Raw genomic sequence first — 12,953 nt, forward strand, 5'->3', positions numbered from 1 at the left:
ACAGTAGCAGACCTACTGTAAGCTCACAAAATACTGCACCTACACTTGAGATTAAATATAGCTCTGAACAACTCATGCCATTTTTACTTAAAATCCATCCGCACTTAGCACTTTTAAAACTGATGACACATTCTTTACATCAAATCTGAAGCACCGACTTTTTCAGGATGGGTCCATTTGGCAAAATTTACTCCAGAGTATGACCCTTCATATGTCCATGGGACGTAGTATCAAAAAACATTACTTCAAAACAATTCACTAACAAATAGCCAAGTCTATTATTCAGAGTGATTCTCTGCCTAAATGTTCCAGCGACATTCAGAACTGATTAGGAGAAACTCCATAGAACCTTGATTACACACATTCATAAATAGGACATTTATGTTCATTTATGTTCAATAGGACTTAATATATGCAAGACAAACAGGAACTAGCAACTAAATTTGTAGCAATGAGGAAAACAAGCAGACCTTAGTAAACCTGGGACATTGAACTACAATGTACTATAATTTGTGACATTTTAACAGACATTATACAGTCTATCAGTACCTCATGCTGAAAAAGATATGACAGAAATTCATAGTTATATTTTCATACTTTGTTGTTTATTCCATTACAGGCAGGGCAGTGAGGGGGAGGGATTAAATACATTCTCATTGTGGGGCAGGAAAGGAAGGGGAAGCAAACCAGGTAAACATGGACAAGACATAGTTGAATTATTCTTCTTTCAATATAGACCAATTTGTAAATCTGCCAATAGTTTGAATAAATAACTTTCAAATTAAATATTTTTTTTAAATATATGTCAATACTGGTATCTTTTAATATAGTCATTATCTCCTTATAATATATTTGTTTTCTACATGACTCTATTGGAATTCATCTTTTTTTAGACATCTGCATAAATAATTACACATAAAAGATGGTGCTGTACACATCATGATGGAAAGTTTTATAGTGCTTTCTTTCTGCAGTGTTTAGTGTATGACCGCCTGCAAGCAAAGCTAGTAAGCGTAGGAAACTGCTGGCCCAACCTTAGCATATCTTGTGAGAGACTACTGGGACTGGCAGCATGATTTGACGAGTGTCAGACTGTAAACTGGCTGGAAATGTTTGTTGTGAGTAACCACAGCAAATCTTGTTCCAAACAGAGATGGTGAAGATCACTATGGTGACTCCAGGCTTGATGGTGGTGCTGCACCAAAGGTCACTGTGAACAGGCTGTCACTCTACAGCACGTCTCACTACTATGAAAGATTTGTGAAAAGAGCATATTGTCACCATGCCATGGGAGAATGTCACATACTTTTCCACTCGGACAGAAAAAAAGCTGAAATATATAACTCCTTACATTTGGGAAAAGTCTAAAAAAATTCCCCGTACTGTCCCAGAAACTGAGATAAAAACCACTGACATCAAACCAATCTGTTGCAAGCGCAATAAGGATAATAACACCATCAAATATAGCAATAAAAGTGATATCAACATTAACAATAATAAATAATGCAAATTGTGAGCCACCTGTTACACCCAGAGTGATATGGAAGATTGTATACCACAAACAGTATTTAGAATTGGCATACATAATATTCGAGCCCATTTATTCATTCAGTCCAACCTCAAGCATGTTTGAGACGAACCAGATTAAAGGGAAGCAAACACCTTGACATCCACGATGACTGAGAGCACCTTGAGAACAAGAGAATTGATATCCTCGGACACTTTTAGGATACACAGTTTGGTCCTGTCAGGTGACCTGGGCATTAAATAAGCCTCTCAAACGTTTTGAGTTTACACGTATGATCATGTGTGGACATGTTTAGAGCTTATTTTCTGTGACTTAATGACAAAACTTGTTATATACCAGCCATGCTACTCTGAAATGCATAAAACATGCAGACCCTGACCTGGGCACATTGCTAGGAGCTCTCCAGAGAGAAAGGTACAGTAGTTATGAGATTAGGACGATTAGCAAGTTCATTATTGGTTCAAACCCAAGGTGCAGAGGTTGTGTTTTTAAAATGAAAGCCATGGCAGTGTTTTAAGGTCAGGATGATATCTTTTCTGTGGTGTTGCTGTGTAACAGTCGAGATGGGATCCAACAGTATGGCTATGGAGAGGAGACAATGAACTTAGCTTGTGTTTAAATAAAGCAATATCCATATACATATACAAAATTACATCTCATAAATACATTTGGCAATACAATGTATTAAGTTTTTTGGCAAAAGGGGTGGGGTGGGGGTAAATTGAGCAATATAATGTGTGCAATAGTATTCAAATGTCAATGTAAGTGGCTTAGTGACAATTTCTCTTCAAAAATAAAGAAAAAAAAAAACATTTTCATGCACTATAAAGAGTAAACAAAAGACTCAAAAACATCCATAGGCGTCTGTAATAACTTTGTCACAATCACTAAATTTTTAAGACACACGAATTCTCACCAATGTAACATACATACTCTCTTTCTCAAAGTCAATTCTTTATAGACCTGAGGAACATTTCGTAATGTCTTCTCACTTCTATTGATTGACGAACATGTCCATCTTCACATTCCTGATTTTAAAAAATAAAATAAAATAAAAGCTGGACAAAATTTCTGGAGCTTCTGAGGGTGCAGGAAGTTGTACAGTACATCAACCCCAGATGATGTGCCTATGCTAACCTCTTCTACAGTGTTAGTTTTTGAATCCCTGCTCAGTAACTATTCTCCCTTTGATTTTGTTAAGTCAGGGAATTGATGTAATGCTGACGTGTCCCTACGTGGGTGAGACAACATTATTTTGGAATGGCATCGTGTAGCTACAGTTATTTATATTCACCCAAAAGCAGCACAGCCCCCTGGCATGCAGAGAGAGGTATCTTTTTTTCTTAGTCATTGCAATAGTGAGAAAATGCTATAAACAGCGTTCAAAGGGGACACCTGAAGAATGGAAATAGTTTGAGTTGATCAGTCAAGTTCTGTCATTGGATCTCTGATGAGCGACTGCATTCCGTTGCATGCATGTACTGTGATATGTTTTAAAATTTGGATGACTGCACCTCTCAATGTAGGGCAAAGGACATCAGAGTCTTGGGAGAACACTACACCATAGATGATAGCGTGTTCTCTTCAGGGCAGTGGCAAGGGGTAGATGTTCGTAGGGAGTGTATGGCTGGTGGGGCAACCTCAGCAGGTGAAAGGTCGTTGAGCTCCTCAGACGATGAGAGAGGGAAGGAGGGTGACAAAGAGATGCCTGAAGAGGGATCAGCAGATCCAGCAAAAGTGCGTGGGGGCTTGGGGACTAGATTAGGCTCTAGTGTTGCTCTGGCCAGAAGTTGTTTGTCATCCAACGGCTGTCCATCTCCAAGACACTCACCTTGGCCAAAGGAGCCCCGGCCTGACTCTGATTCTCCATCAGACAGCTCCAGAGGCGGTGAGCAGCTGCCGTCCAGTTTGAATAGAGAGTCTAAGTACTGGGCGAACTCGAGGACTGCCTGGCTGGGGTTTCCATTGGACAGTTGGGGTGGAGGAGTGGAAGCTACCGGTCTGGTCTCTGTACTTAATTGTTTCTCTGCTGTCTCCAGTTCCCAATCTTCCTTTTCTGTATCCAAAGGTCTAGACCCAATTTGAGGGCTGAGCGGAGCGTTAGGAGTGCTCCCTGGGCTGTAGACACCAGGAATCTGTTGATGATCCCCATCAGGAAGCATTTTTGGGTTGGCATTAAGGTCTGGCTTGATTGGTTGAGCCAAGGTGTTCTGGTTTAGCAGAGCTGGAGAATGGTTACCACTGTAGCGAGGTGTGGCAGGAGATAGCCGCATGGGGTACTCCGGGGTGGATCTGGATTCCAGTGGGGTAAAGAAGGGCCCAACCTCACCCAGGTGCTCTGGCGTTGCCTGGCAGAGGCAGTCAGCTGCAAGTAATTCAGTGCGAGAGCTGAGAGATGGGTTCTCCTCTGGGATTGGGGCATCCAAAGGGAACGGGAGGCTACCAAGCATTGGTGAACCCCTTAGCGCTGCTGAAGAGCGTCGAGAATCCAGGCTATAGAGGGATTCAGCGTCTGAGAGACTCTCCATGACAGCCAGTGGTGCTTTGCGGTCCCTTAGCTCCACTGCCAGGCGCTCCCGTGCTCCACGCAACACTACAGGCACTGGGGGAGGAGGGCACTCAGAGAAACCATCCAGAGATATTTCAGACTGGGCACATGAACTAGAGGAGAGGAGAAGAATGGTTTGGAGAGTAGTGACAGGGAAAAGAGGGGAAGGGGGGTCCAAAACACAAGACAGACATGAAAAATGGGTCAAAACAACTTACAGAGGGTTAAAGAAGGGAAAAATGGGTAAGTGTTAGTATTTAAACCATATCTAGATCCTACAGACTACATCAACACCAGTGAAACATTAAACAGATGGAAGAAAGAACAGAGAGAAGGAGAGACTGGGAGCCCAGGAGTGTAACCTAGTGCATATATGCTCTTGTATTAGCATCTAACACAGAGAGATAACATCATAATTCAACCATCACTACCAGGAGCTCACACTGACTTTGGACAAGGGCTAAACCAGAGAGGGCGAGGTGGGAACTGAATACTACCATATGTTGCAACTGCTCTGTGGTCAGACAGCGTGCATGCGTGCATGAGAGAAGGGAGCACATTATGCAAAATTAGTATTAGCATGCTTTGCTTACCGTGACAATGGTTTTTGTCTTGTTTTTTAAACCAAACGAACAGACAGAAATGATAATTTTGAGAAAACAATAAAGTAGCAGTTAGTAGCAGTAGTATTGTTTAGTATTGGCTAGATTATTAAAATTAGACATGTCCCCATGATTACCCCTACAGTTTAGGAAGAGGTTTGCTCCAGAAACTGAATATACAGAGGATCAAACACATTGTTTTATATATTCTTTTAGGCTCAAATACACCCACAGTGGTGCCTGATGTACTAACCGAACACTACTGTTCCTGCGGTGGTGGGTTGTAGGCGTCGGCTGCTGAGAAGTTGCTGTTGTTGTATCCATGAACATGGTCTCAGGGTTCAAGTCCACTTCTGTTGGGCTCACCATGATCTTGGCTGCTGATAGCAAAGCTGTTTTCCCTTTGTTGTAGTTCTCTAGCACCTGTCACAAACACAAAGGTATACAGAGACATGTGACTTGATAGGAAAAGGTATGATGAGAGCAAGAGAGCAGTGAGGATGTGTGTTAGGATTGGGAAATCCACATGGTTGGAATAGTAATTGCATACAGAGATACACAAGCCCGGTTCTGCACCGGAAAAAACAAATCTCCCAAATCAAATTTTCTAAGTTATAATTCTATTACTGCTGCACCAAAGCGACAGACATTCAAAAACATTCTGCTTACTTGCTTATTTTGCAGAACAAACAAACAAACAAATAACCTCACTAACTTATTTAAGTTCAATATTTTTTCTAATCTGTTTGCAAAAAACTGAATCACAGGCATCTCAATTTACCGATATGAGGCAGAAATACGTTAAAATGTTTTTTCTATATAAGATGGAGGTTCAGGTTTAGATAAATGAACAATACATGAACAAGATCACGAATGTCTAGTTACGTACTTGGATCATCCTTAGTAAGATCTATATTTAACTGCAGATGTCATTACATCTATCAATATAGTGATAGAAAGCACATTGTAGTTGAGATAAGTGCAATCTAAAGGTGAACTTACACCTACTCCAACTGACATTAACCACCCACAATAGAGTCATGATGCCTGAGCAAGAACTACAAAAGACCTATAGTGTGATGAGGAATATCAAACCATAAGACAACTGTATATGTAACTTAAAAAAACATTCAAGAAAACCCTGTCCCACAAATTTTTAATTGTGTTGTGGTAATGTGTTAAAATGTGAGGAACACAAACACCAATGGCAAAGCACATCAACACACAATTACATATATTTGTTAACTTTAATGGGTTGGTGGAAGCACATTGTGGTATAACAACAACTGGAACAATAAGAGGTCAAGAAAACACATAAAACAACATATAATACATGTGACAATGGAAAATAAAATAGCTAAACTAAATTAAAATGAATGTAAACAAAGTAAGTTAAAATGACATTAAATTAACATGTTTAGTATGTTTGGGTAACGCAGATGGTTATTACTCACAAATGAAAACATGACAATGTTACATGGGAGAGTGTGACCAACGTTACTTGAGGACAAGATTGCTGCAATTGATAAACTACAACAAATATTTGGCACTAACAGCACCAAACATATCGCCTGCAGCTGTAGGCACAACAACCAACAGATTATCACAAAACATCTGAACGAAATGAAGCAGGAGTCTACAGACTCTGTACCCATGGAGGGAAATTTAGACTTGCAGTTCATACTTTTGCACTATGCAGTGGAGTTTTGCATTAGGCAACAATTTACTGCAATCTCTATAGCTATCATAAAACATACGTAATTTATGAAAGCATATTACAATGCACAGTAGAGGACATATAAATTCTAATTCCAGTTTCAGGGTATCTCCACTGTACCAAGTCCATAATAAGGGGAAATTAGAAATTCAGTGAGCAGCAATTTTACCGCACAGTGGTGGAGCTGAACAGAGTACCCCATATTTACACATTTGTTCCCTCTTGTTACTCCATCTGCTGCTGATGAGTAATTGACAGTTCCTTGAAGGGATTATGATTGAGGAAAAAGCTGAATATGTGCTTTCAAAAAGCAAAAAGGGAAAAGAAGTCTAGAGAGAAGAGCTGCAGCTACTGAAAAACCCGGCCAAAAAGGAAGAAAGAGCAGTTAATGTGAAAGAAATTAGGTAACCATGGAAACTTTGTGAATACAAAGACGACTTGTTAGTTTGAGGAACAGGGTTAGCAAGTTCATGCCACAACACTTGACCAAATGTACCGTAGCTGTGAGAGGAAAGGAAAAGAATGAAAAGCTGAATTAAGGAAAGTTCAATGAAGAATCTAATTAATAAAAGAAAAGAGTGCAGGTGGCTTTGGACTCATCATACAGGGTTGTAAAAGGCTGTTTTTAAACCCTCTGATTTTAAGGTTTAAAGAGATTAGAAACGTTTGTACTATTGTGTACACAGTAAGCCTGAGATGCATTCCAGGAGAGATTTAGTGATAAAATGTACCACCTCATCTTGATTTGTCAACTGTTCAAATTCTTTTTCAAATTTCAATCTCTCTACTTTTTCTTGAACGCCTTTTCAAGGCTTCCAGTGAACTTGCCTGGACTTGTTGCATCCAGCCACCGGCTTATGTGTCAGTGGAAAGAGCAATAGTGCTAGAAGATGGCTTAATAGCAAGGGAGAACGTTTACTCAGTTTTCTCAAGTGCTATACCAGTGAAGCTGCTAAGCAGGCTTCTGTGGATTCTTTTCGTGGAGGAAATGGCAGGCTCTCTCCACCTTGTCTATGCTGACTTTGTAACTGTTAGTATTAGTTATTTAAGGCCTTTCTCCAAGGACTGACACCAAAGCCTGAATTTTACATCAGGCAAAATGTCCCTCCTGTTGAACTTCATGGGTATGACATCACTTCATCTTAGTCTCTCCACTTAGTCACAGTTTAAATAGTATTAACAGCAACTGCTTCTTAGTGTGTCAAGATGAATTATAACTGAAGACATGCCTATTTGGATTTATAATTGTGGTATACACAGTGGCTAATGAAAGCCAAGTCAAATACTGAGTGTGATTAAGTCTATCCAGGAGAATTAGAGGGACTGTCTGGCACTTGTAAACTACAGACCTCATCTTTTTCAGACAGAGAAGTAACAATTACATCCACACAAGGGTGAGAGTTGGGCGGGTCTGATCGGGTTTGTGGTGGAATGCATGAATCATCTTCAACTGAAAGTGCTCCCAAGTGGAGGTCACAAGGACTGTTAATAAGTGGGGGAACAGACACCAAGCAGGACTATAGGGCAGAAGTACAGTCTGAAGGAGGAGGAGGAGGAGGAGGAGGAGGAGGAAGAAGAACAACAGACTCTGCATTTAAAAAAGAGGGAAATGCGGTGGCAGTCACAGAGTCAGAGACAGCCTCAGTCTCTGTGAGGGAGGCAGTGCAAGACACATTTTTGTGGGTGGGAAAGGAGGAATCGGGGGGAAGAGGACATGAGTTTAATTCTGTTTGTGTGGTTATGAACACATTGGTACTGCAGGTAGGTTGACTGACTTCCAGTTCCTCTGGTTCCGAGTTTTCCTGCTCAGACAGGGGACAAAATGGTTCCAGTACCTGCAGAAACACCAGAGGTATCATACTACAGACTAGGCACAGCAGACACACACACTGCACACAGAGAGGAACAAACTTTAACTCTGCAGCCACAGGAAAGTGCAATCCCCAAAGTGGATCTGTCACATGCAAACATACATATTAATACCATGTTATCAGAACAGATGTTCAATGTTCATGAAGAATACACTCAGAAAGGCCAGAGAAGACCATAAACCCAACCAGGAGTGGACAGTTCCCATGCTTTGAGACTGGAGCAATATGGAGAAAACAAAAGGTGTGTTCAGTTGCAGGTTAATGATGGGATGCATGCATCAATCTTCCCAAACACCCAAAAAAGAATTCTGAGCATTTAAGGGGAATACCACTGAATTTCATGACTTTTTTCCTGTGTCTTTGCAAATGTGTGTTTTTTTAACAGTACAATGAAATAAATTACTTTTAATGGATTTGATCAGTCTCTTTTTTATTACTACTGGGTGTCTATTGCTACGAATAACAGGAACAGTTTGTAGAAACACATATAGATGAATATATAACATTTATGTGAGCATGTGGCTAGATAACCACTGGATGCTGTGATTTTAATTTTATGAGAAAGTTTTTGAAAGCATTAGGGTCAAGTTTTTAAAATTTGTACAAAGTGGATCAAAAATAAATTTGGAGTCTGTCTATGACCATTTTTGACCCCAAATATGGGTATTGTTCACACAACTCTAGTCAAACCTATCAACCGCCTACTGTAGCTGGAGCTGCCCATTGTCATTTACTGTAGGAACAGTATTTATCAGAGGGTACAACATATAGGGAAACACATCCGCAATTACATTGTAAAATCTGAAACACTGTTGACGACTTGTTAAAGGAGGTATTTAACAAAGATGGGCCAAAAATATTATATTACAAGTGACACATAAGCAAAATTCAGGCACTGGTCTGTAGCTTTAATTAAATATGTCTAAATTTATTCTTCGGCACACAAAACAAAATATCAATTTTAAGCAGTGGTATCCCCCTTTATGAACAACTGCTGAAAATATTTGTTAATGCATCAGAATTTTTTTATATAGTTCCAGACAATTCAAACACTCACATACTCATCATCCATCAATCCAATCGCCCAGTGTTGGAAATTAGGAACAAGATTAAAAAGCCACTTCACCATCATTTCAACCAGTAACCATCTGCATGCACACAGATAAAAAAACAGACCTTGTTTAGGCCCTCCATCACCATGTGGGGCATGTGCTCATTAAGCATGGCGGGTGATATGATGACCTCATCAAAGGCCTTGTTGTCCCCCCACAGAGCTGAGTAGGTTGGCTCTTCTTGGCCACAGCTACAGAGAGGTAAAGAGAGAGAGAAAGAGAAAGTCTGTCAATCATGATGAAAGACAAAGTGAACACACATGTTGACTTAAAGCCTACCTCAGTACCCTTCACTGACATACAGTGCAGGTGGGAGAAACATAATCCAAGCCATCACATCACTGAGTGGGATATTTTGTGTCAGAATTATGATGTTATTTTAGAAACCAGAACACGCTCGTATGGTGGGGAAAAGCTCACCAGCTGCATAAGGCAAACTATAGAATGACTACAATGACTGAAGAGAAGAGAAGAGGGCGAAGAACAAGTATCTGCATGATGCGGCACTTCTGCCACATGATGGCTGATTGGATAATTGCATGATAAGGCAGGTGTACAGTTGCTCCTAATAAATAGCTTGGTGAGCATATTCCCACACTGTGCAAACTACAAAACAAGCAGACATGAAAATGTGAAGGTACAAAACACAGGAGGATTATAAAAATGATATTAGACAGCACAGCAGAGAGTGTGAACGGAAGAATACGGGAGTGCCGCATGACACACTCTAAACCCACACTATTGCAAAAATGCAGTGTATGCCTTTTCCCACAGTTCTTTTATGTCACAGGTGTGAAACAAATCTAAGATTTACTTTGAGAGAACAGTATCCACGCATCAGTTATACAACCACTTGGCCATTTGTGAACTGGAGTTGTATGGTAAAAATGTATGTTTTGTATAAAGACGAGCTTTAAGAGCCAACACCACTCAGCTGATGACTGATCTCACTTCTGGAATCTGCAGTAAAACAGTAACAGTGAAGAGCAACATTTGGAGATTTAATTGCTGGAGTCTACCCACTGCTTTCAAATCAATTTTCTCACCATGTCTCTGGAGGATGGTTGTGCACCACATGGATGATTCTGCCAGGTGGGTAGAGGGGGGTGGAGGCTGAAAGGGCAATGCTGAGGTCACTGGGGTGGAGCCACAGGCGACTGCTGGGCGGTGCTGCTGGCTGAGACTGAGGGTCCTCATCTTCTAGTGGAAGCTCTGATTTCGGGATACATTTGGTGCCTCCCGCAATGATCCTCCACTGTTGCAAAGAAAAATGTATTACATAACATAACACAACACAACACATCTAAATTTATCTTCTGTATATTGTATGTTTTTCTGCAACAGCCAGGGGTTATCTAAATGATGCTTCAATTACAGCACACATGACTGCAGTGAAAGGTTGTGGAGAAGCCTGCTGTGTATTTTAAATCAACCACTGCAAAGCTTGGAAAATCCAGCAGAAGTCTGATGCTGCTGGATTTATTTTGTTGATTTTGATAGGTGGGAATGCAAACTAAAAGTAAATTATTAATCATTTATTAGTATTTGCACAGTAGGAGTATTTTTGATGATGGTCCATGAGGCATTCCCCCATATTTTTGTAAGAGAACACAGCTTGTTCTTGGCAACACAATCCTTCTTTTTTATGCTTTTGTGGTACAAATGGCATACGGGTCACTGACTCTCATCTTCTACAATACTACGAGATTAGGTCACCTTTGGCTTGTTACTTTTCTGTAGGACTTCCAGAAGGTGGCGCCGGAAACCCTCCAGTTGAGAAAGGCCAAGCCTATGAGAGACAAGAGGTTGATGTGTTTACTGTGGTAATACTGCAGCAAAGTCAAGTTACTCACAGAATACTGAATATAGCAGAAGAGATACCTTGGTACCAGGTCTTTTCCTAACACCACAGATGTTACAAACTCTTTGGAGTACTCCATGGCATCCTCACTGGGTAAACAGAAAAAAAGAGTTAAATCATGTGAGTATGACTTGTGCAAAAGGTTGCCTGGTTTGATGAATTGAGATTGCAACTATACACAAGTATAGCATTAATACTGATCAGCTTAAAGTTTTGATGCCAGAGTACACCTCATCATCATGGTATACCATGTTCATCCATTGTAACTAGTGTGTGCTCACAGGAGGGTGTATTTTTAGTAGATTAGTGCTTCCTGTTATCAAGGAATAAACACCTTTGGGATAAACTTGCCTACAGTATATGTATTTGTTCTTTGTTGTTTGCTCATCTTTTTTTCTTTATTTTGTCACCTGTGTATCCTCCAAGTCTGAGAAATAACTTTGTCCATAAAATGCCAAAAGTGCACTGCAGCATTTCGTAATCTCTTGGTACAGCCTCTTTCAGCACAATTTGCATAGTGAACACAGTTAACACTGCAGCCAGCTGCATGGCAGAGTGTTAGATATTGTTCCAGTGTGAACAGTCTAATACTAGTGAACTGTGAACCACTGGACCATAAGCTATTCTGTTAACCACAGTACATGCTTGTGGTATTTTGGTGGTGACCTCTAGCCTCTAGGTTTTTAATAAGATTATCAAATAAAGGGAAAAAAAAAAACAGACACACTATCATTCCCAGTGTCATGTTTAATCTCTGGTGTAAACACAGAAAGGACCATTTCTGATGAACTGAAAATTCACAGATCTACTGAGCAAAAATATTTACATTAGGTCTGGCTACGGCTACAGCAGAGACAGTGGTGACCTGGGTATAAACTGTGATAGCAGTCTGGTATGAAACGATCAAAATTGGGTCAAACGTGTAGGTTTCATAAACACCACATGAGATTTATGCATCAAAGTGGAAAGTGGGCTTTTAATAACTTCCTGCACAATGCACTCAAACAGAAAGACCGATCTTCTCTTTTATAGTCCTTTGCATTTTGTATGTGACACACACAGACTTACTCACCTTAGAAGGCCACCAGGTGGAGAGTAAGAGTAGCAGTGAAGTGTGGGGTACTGAGGTCTCAGCAGGAAGGAGAGGATAGCAGCAGTGCCCGCACCAAGAGAATGCCCGACTATCACCAGCCCATAGTGCATGGTGCCCTTGCTCTGTGTGGGACAGGCAGAGTCATTACAATCACAACAGCACACTGTCAATGCAGTGAAATTATCATTTCAACCAAATGCCCCTACTGCTGTTTGTAAAGGAATTATTTGCATTTGGTGCGGCTAGGATTAGTGTATAAATAAAGAACTACAGTGGTGTTTACACAAATTCACAGTACAACTTATAGACAATGTTCATTATTGGGCCCGTCATTCTGTATGCAGTATACTGAGTCATGTACCAAGTCTCTTCCAAAGGCTTGTGACAAGATCATTTCCTGCTCCAGTTTCTTCTTAATGTATTCTGCTGAGTAAACCATCCCCTGAGAGTGGAAAGAAAGAGACAGGGATTCATTGGGACAGAGAGAGGAGCACAGTGAGAGAGGAAGAAATATGGACAGGAACTCTGCGTCATCTCTTATTAAAATATCTGTAGTTTTTATTCTATTAATAACAACTGAAATGACCATTAGAGTCTTATACACTGTTACTTGTTAAAACT

The 12,953-nt window shown here is 40.4% G+C and overlaps 2 protein-coding genes across 4 annotated transcripts in view; one reads left to right on the forward strand and one right to left on the reverse strand.

Annotated features, from left to right (window-relative positions):
- saa (serum amyloid A) overlaps positions 1–12,953 on the forward strand; it is a 323,028-nt gene that overhangs the window by 166,790 nt on the left and 143,285 nt on the right. The window lies entirely within an intron of this gene.
- The window catches only part of dagla (diacylglycerol lipase, alpha), a 33,502-nt gene continuing 21,132 nt past the window's right edge, over positions 584–12,953 (reverse strand). The window contains exons 13-21 of one of the 2 annotated variants that reach the window (XM_071488611.1): positions 12,694–12,774; positions 12,312–12,454; positions 11,260–11,328; positions 11,095–11,167; positions 10,425–10,633; positions 9,443–9,569; positions 4,932–5,101; positions 4,670–4,687; positions 584–4,189 (exon numbers count right to left, since the gene is read on the reverse strand). In XM_071488611.1, coding sequence (XP_071344712.1) covers positions 3,085–4,189; positions 4,670–4,687; positions 4,932–5,101; positions 9,443–9,569; positions 10,425–10,633; positions 11,095–11,167; positions 11,260–11,328; positions 12,312–12,454; positions 12,694–12,774 — 1,995 coding nt within the window. In that variant the 3' untranslated portion in view covers positions 584–3,084. The remainder of the gene's footprint in view (positions 4,190–4,669; positions 4,688–4,931; positions 5,102–9,442; positions 9,570–10,424; positions 10,634–11,094; positions 11,168–11,259; positions 11,329–12,311; positions 12,455–12,693; positions 12,775–12,953) is intronic. The other variant, XM_071488612.1, reaches the window with a different exon arrangement.

The sequence above is a fragment of the Trachinotus anak genome, unplaced genomic scaffold (assembly GCF_046630095.1).
Source record: "Trachinotus anak isolate AG129_WGS33_773 ecotype Australia unplaced genomic scaffold, CSIRO_AGI_Tana_v1 ptg000011l, whole genome shotgun sequence".
NCBI lineage: Eukaryota > Metazoa > Chordata > Actinopteri > Carangiformes > Carangidae > Trachinotus > Trachinotus anak.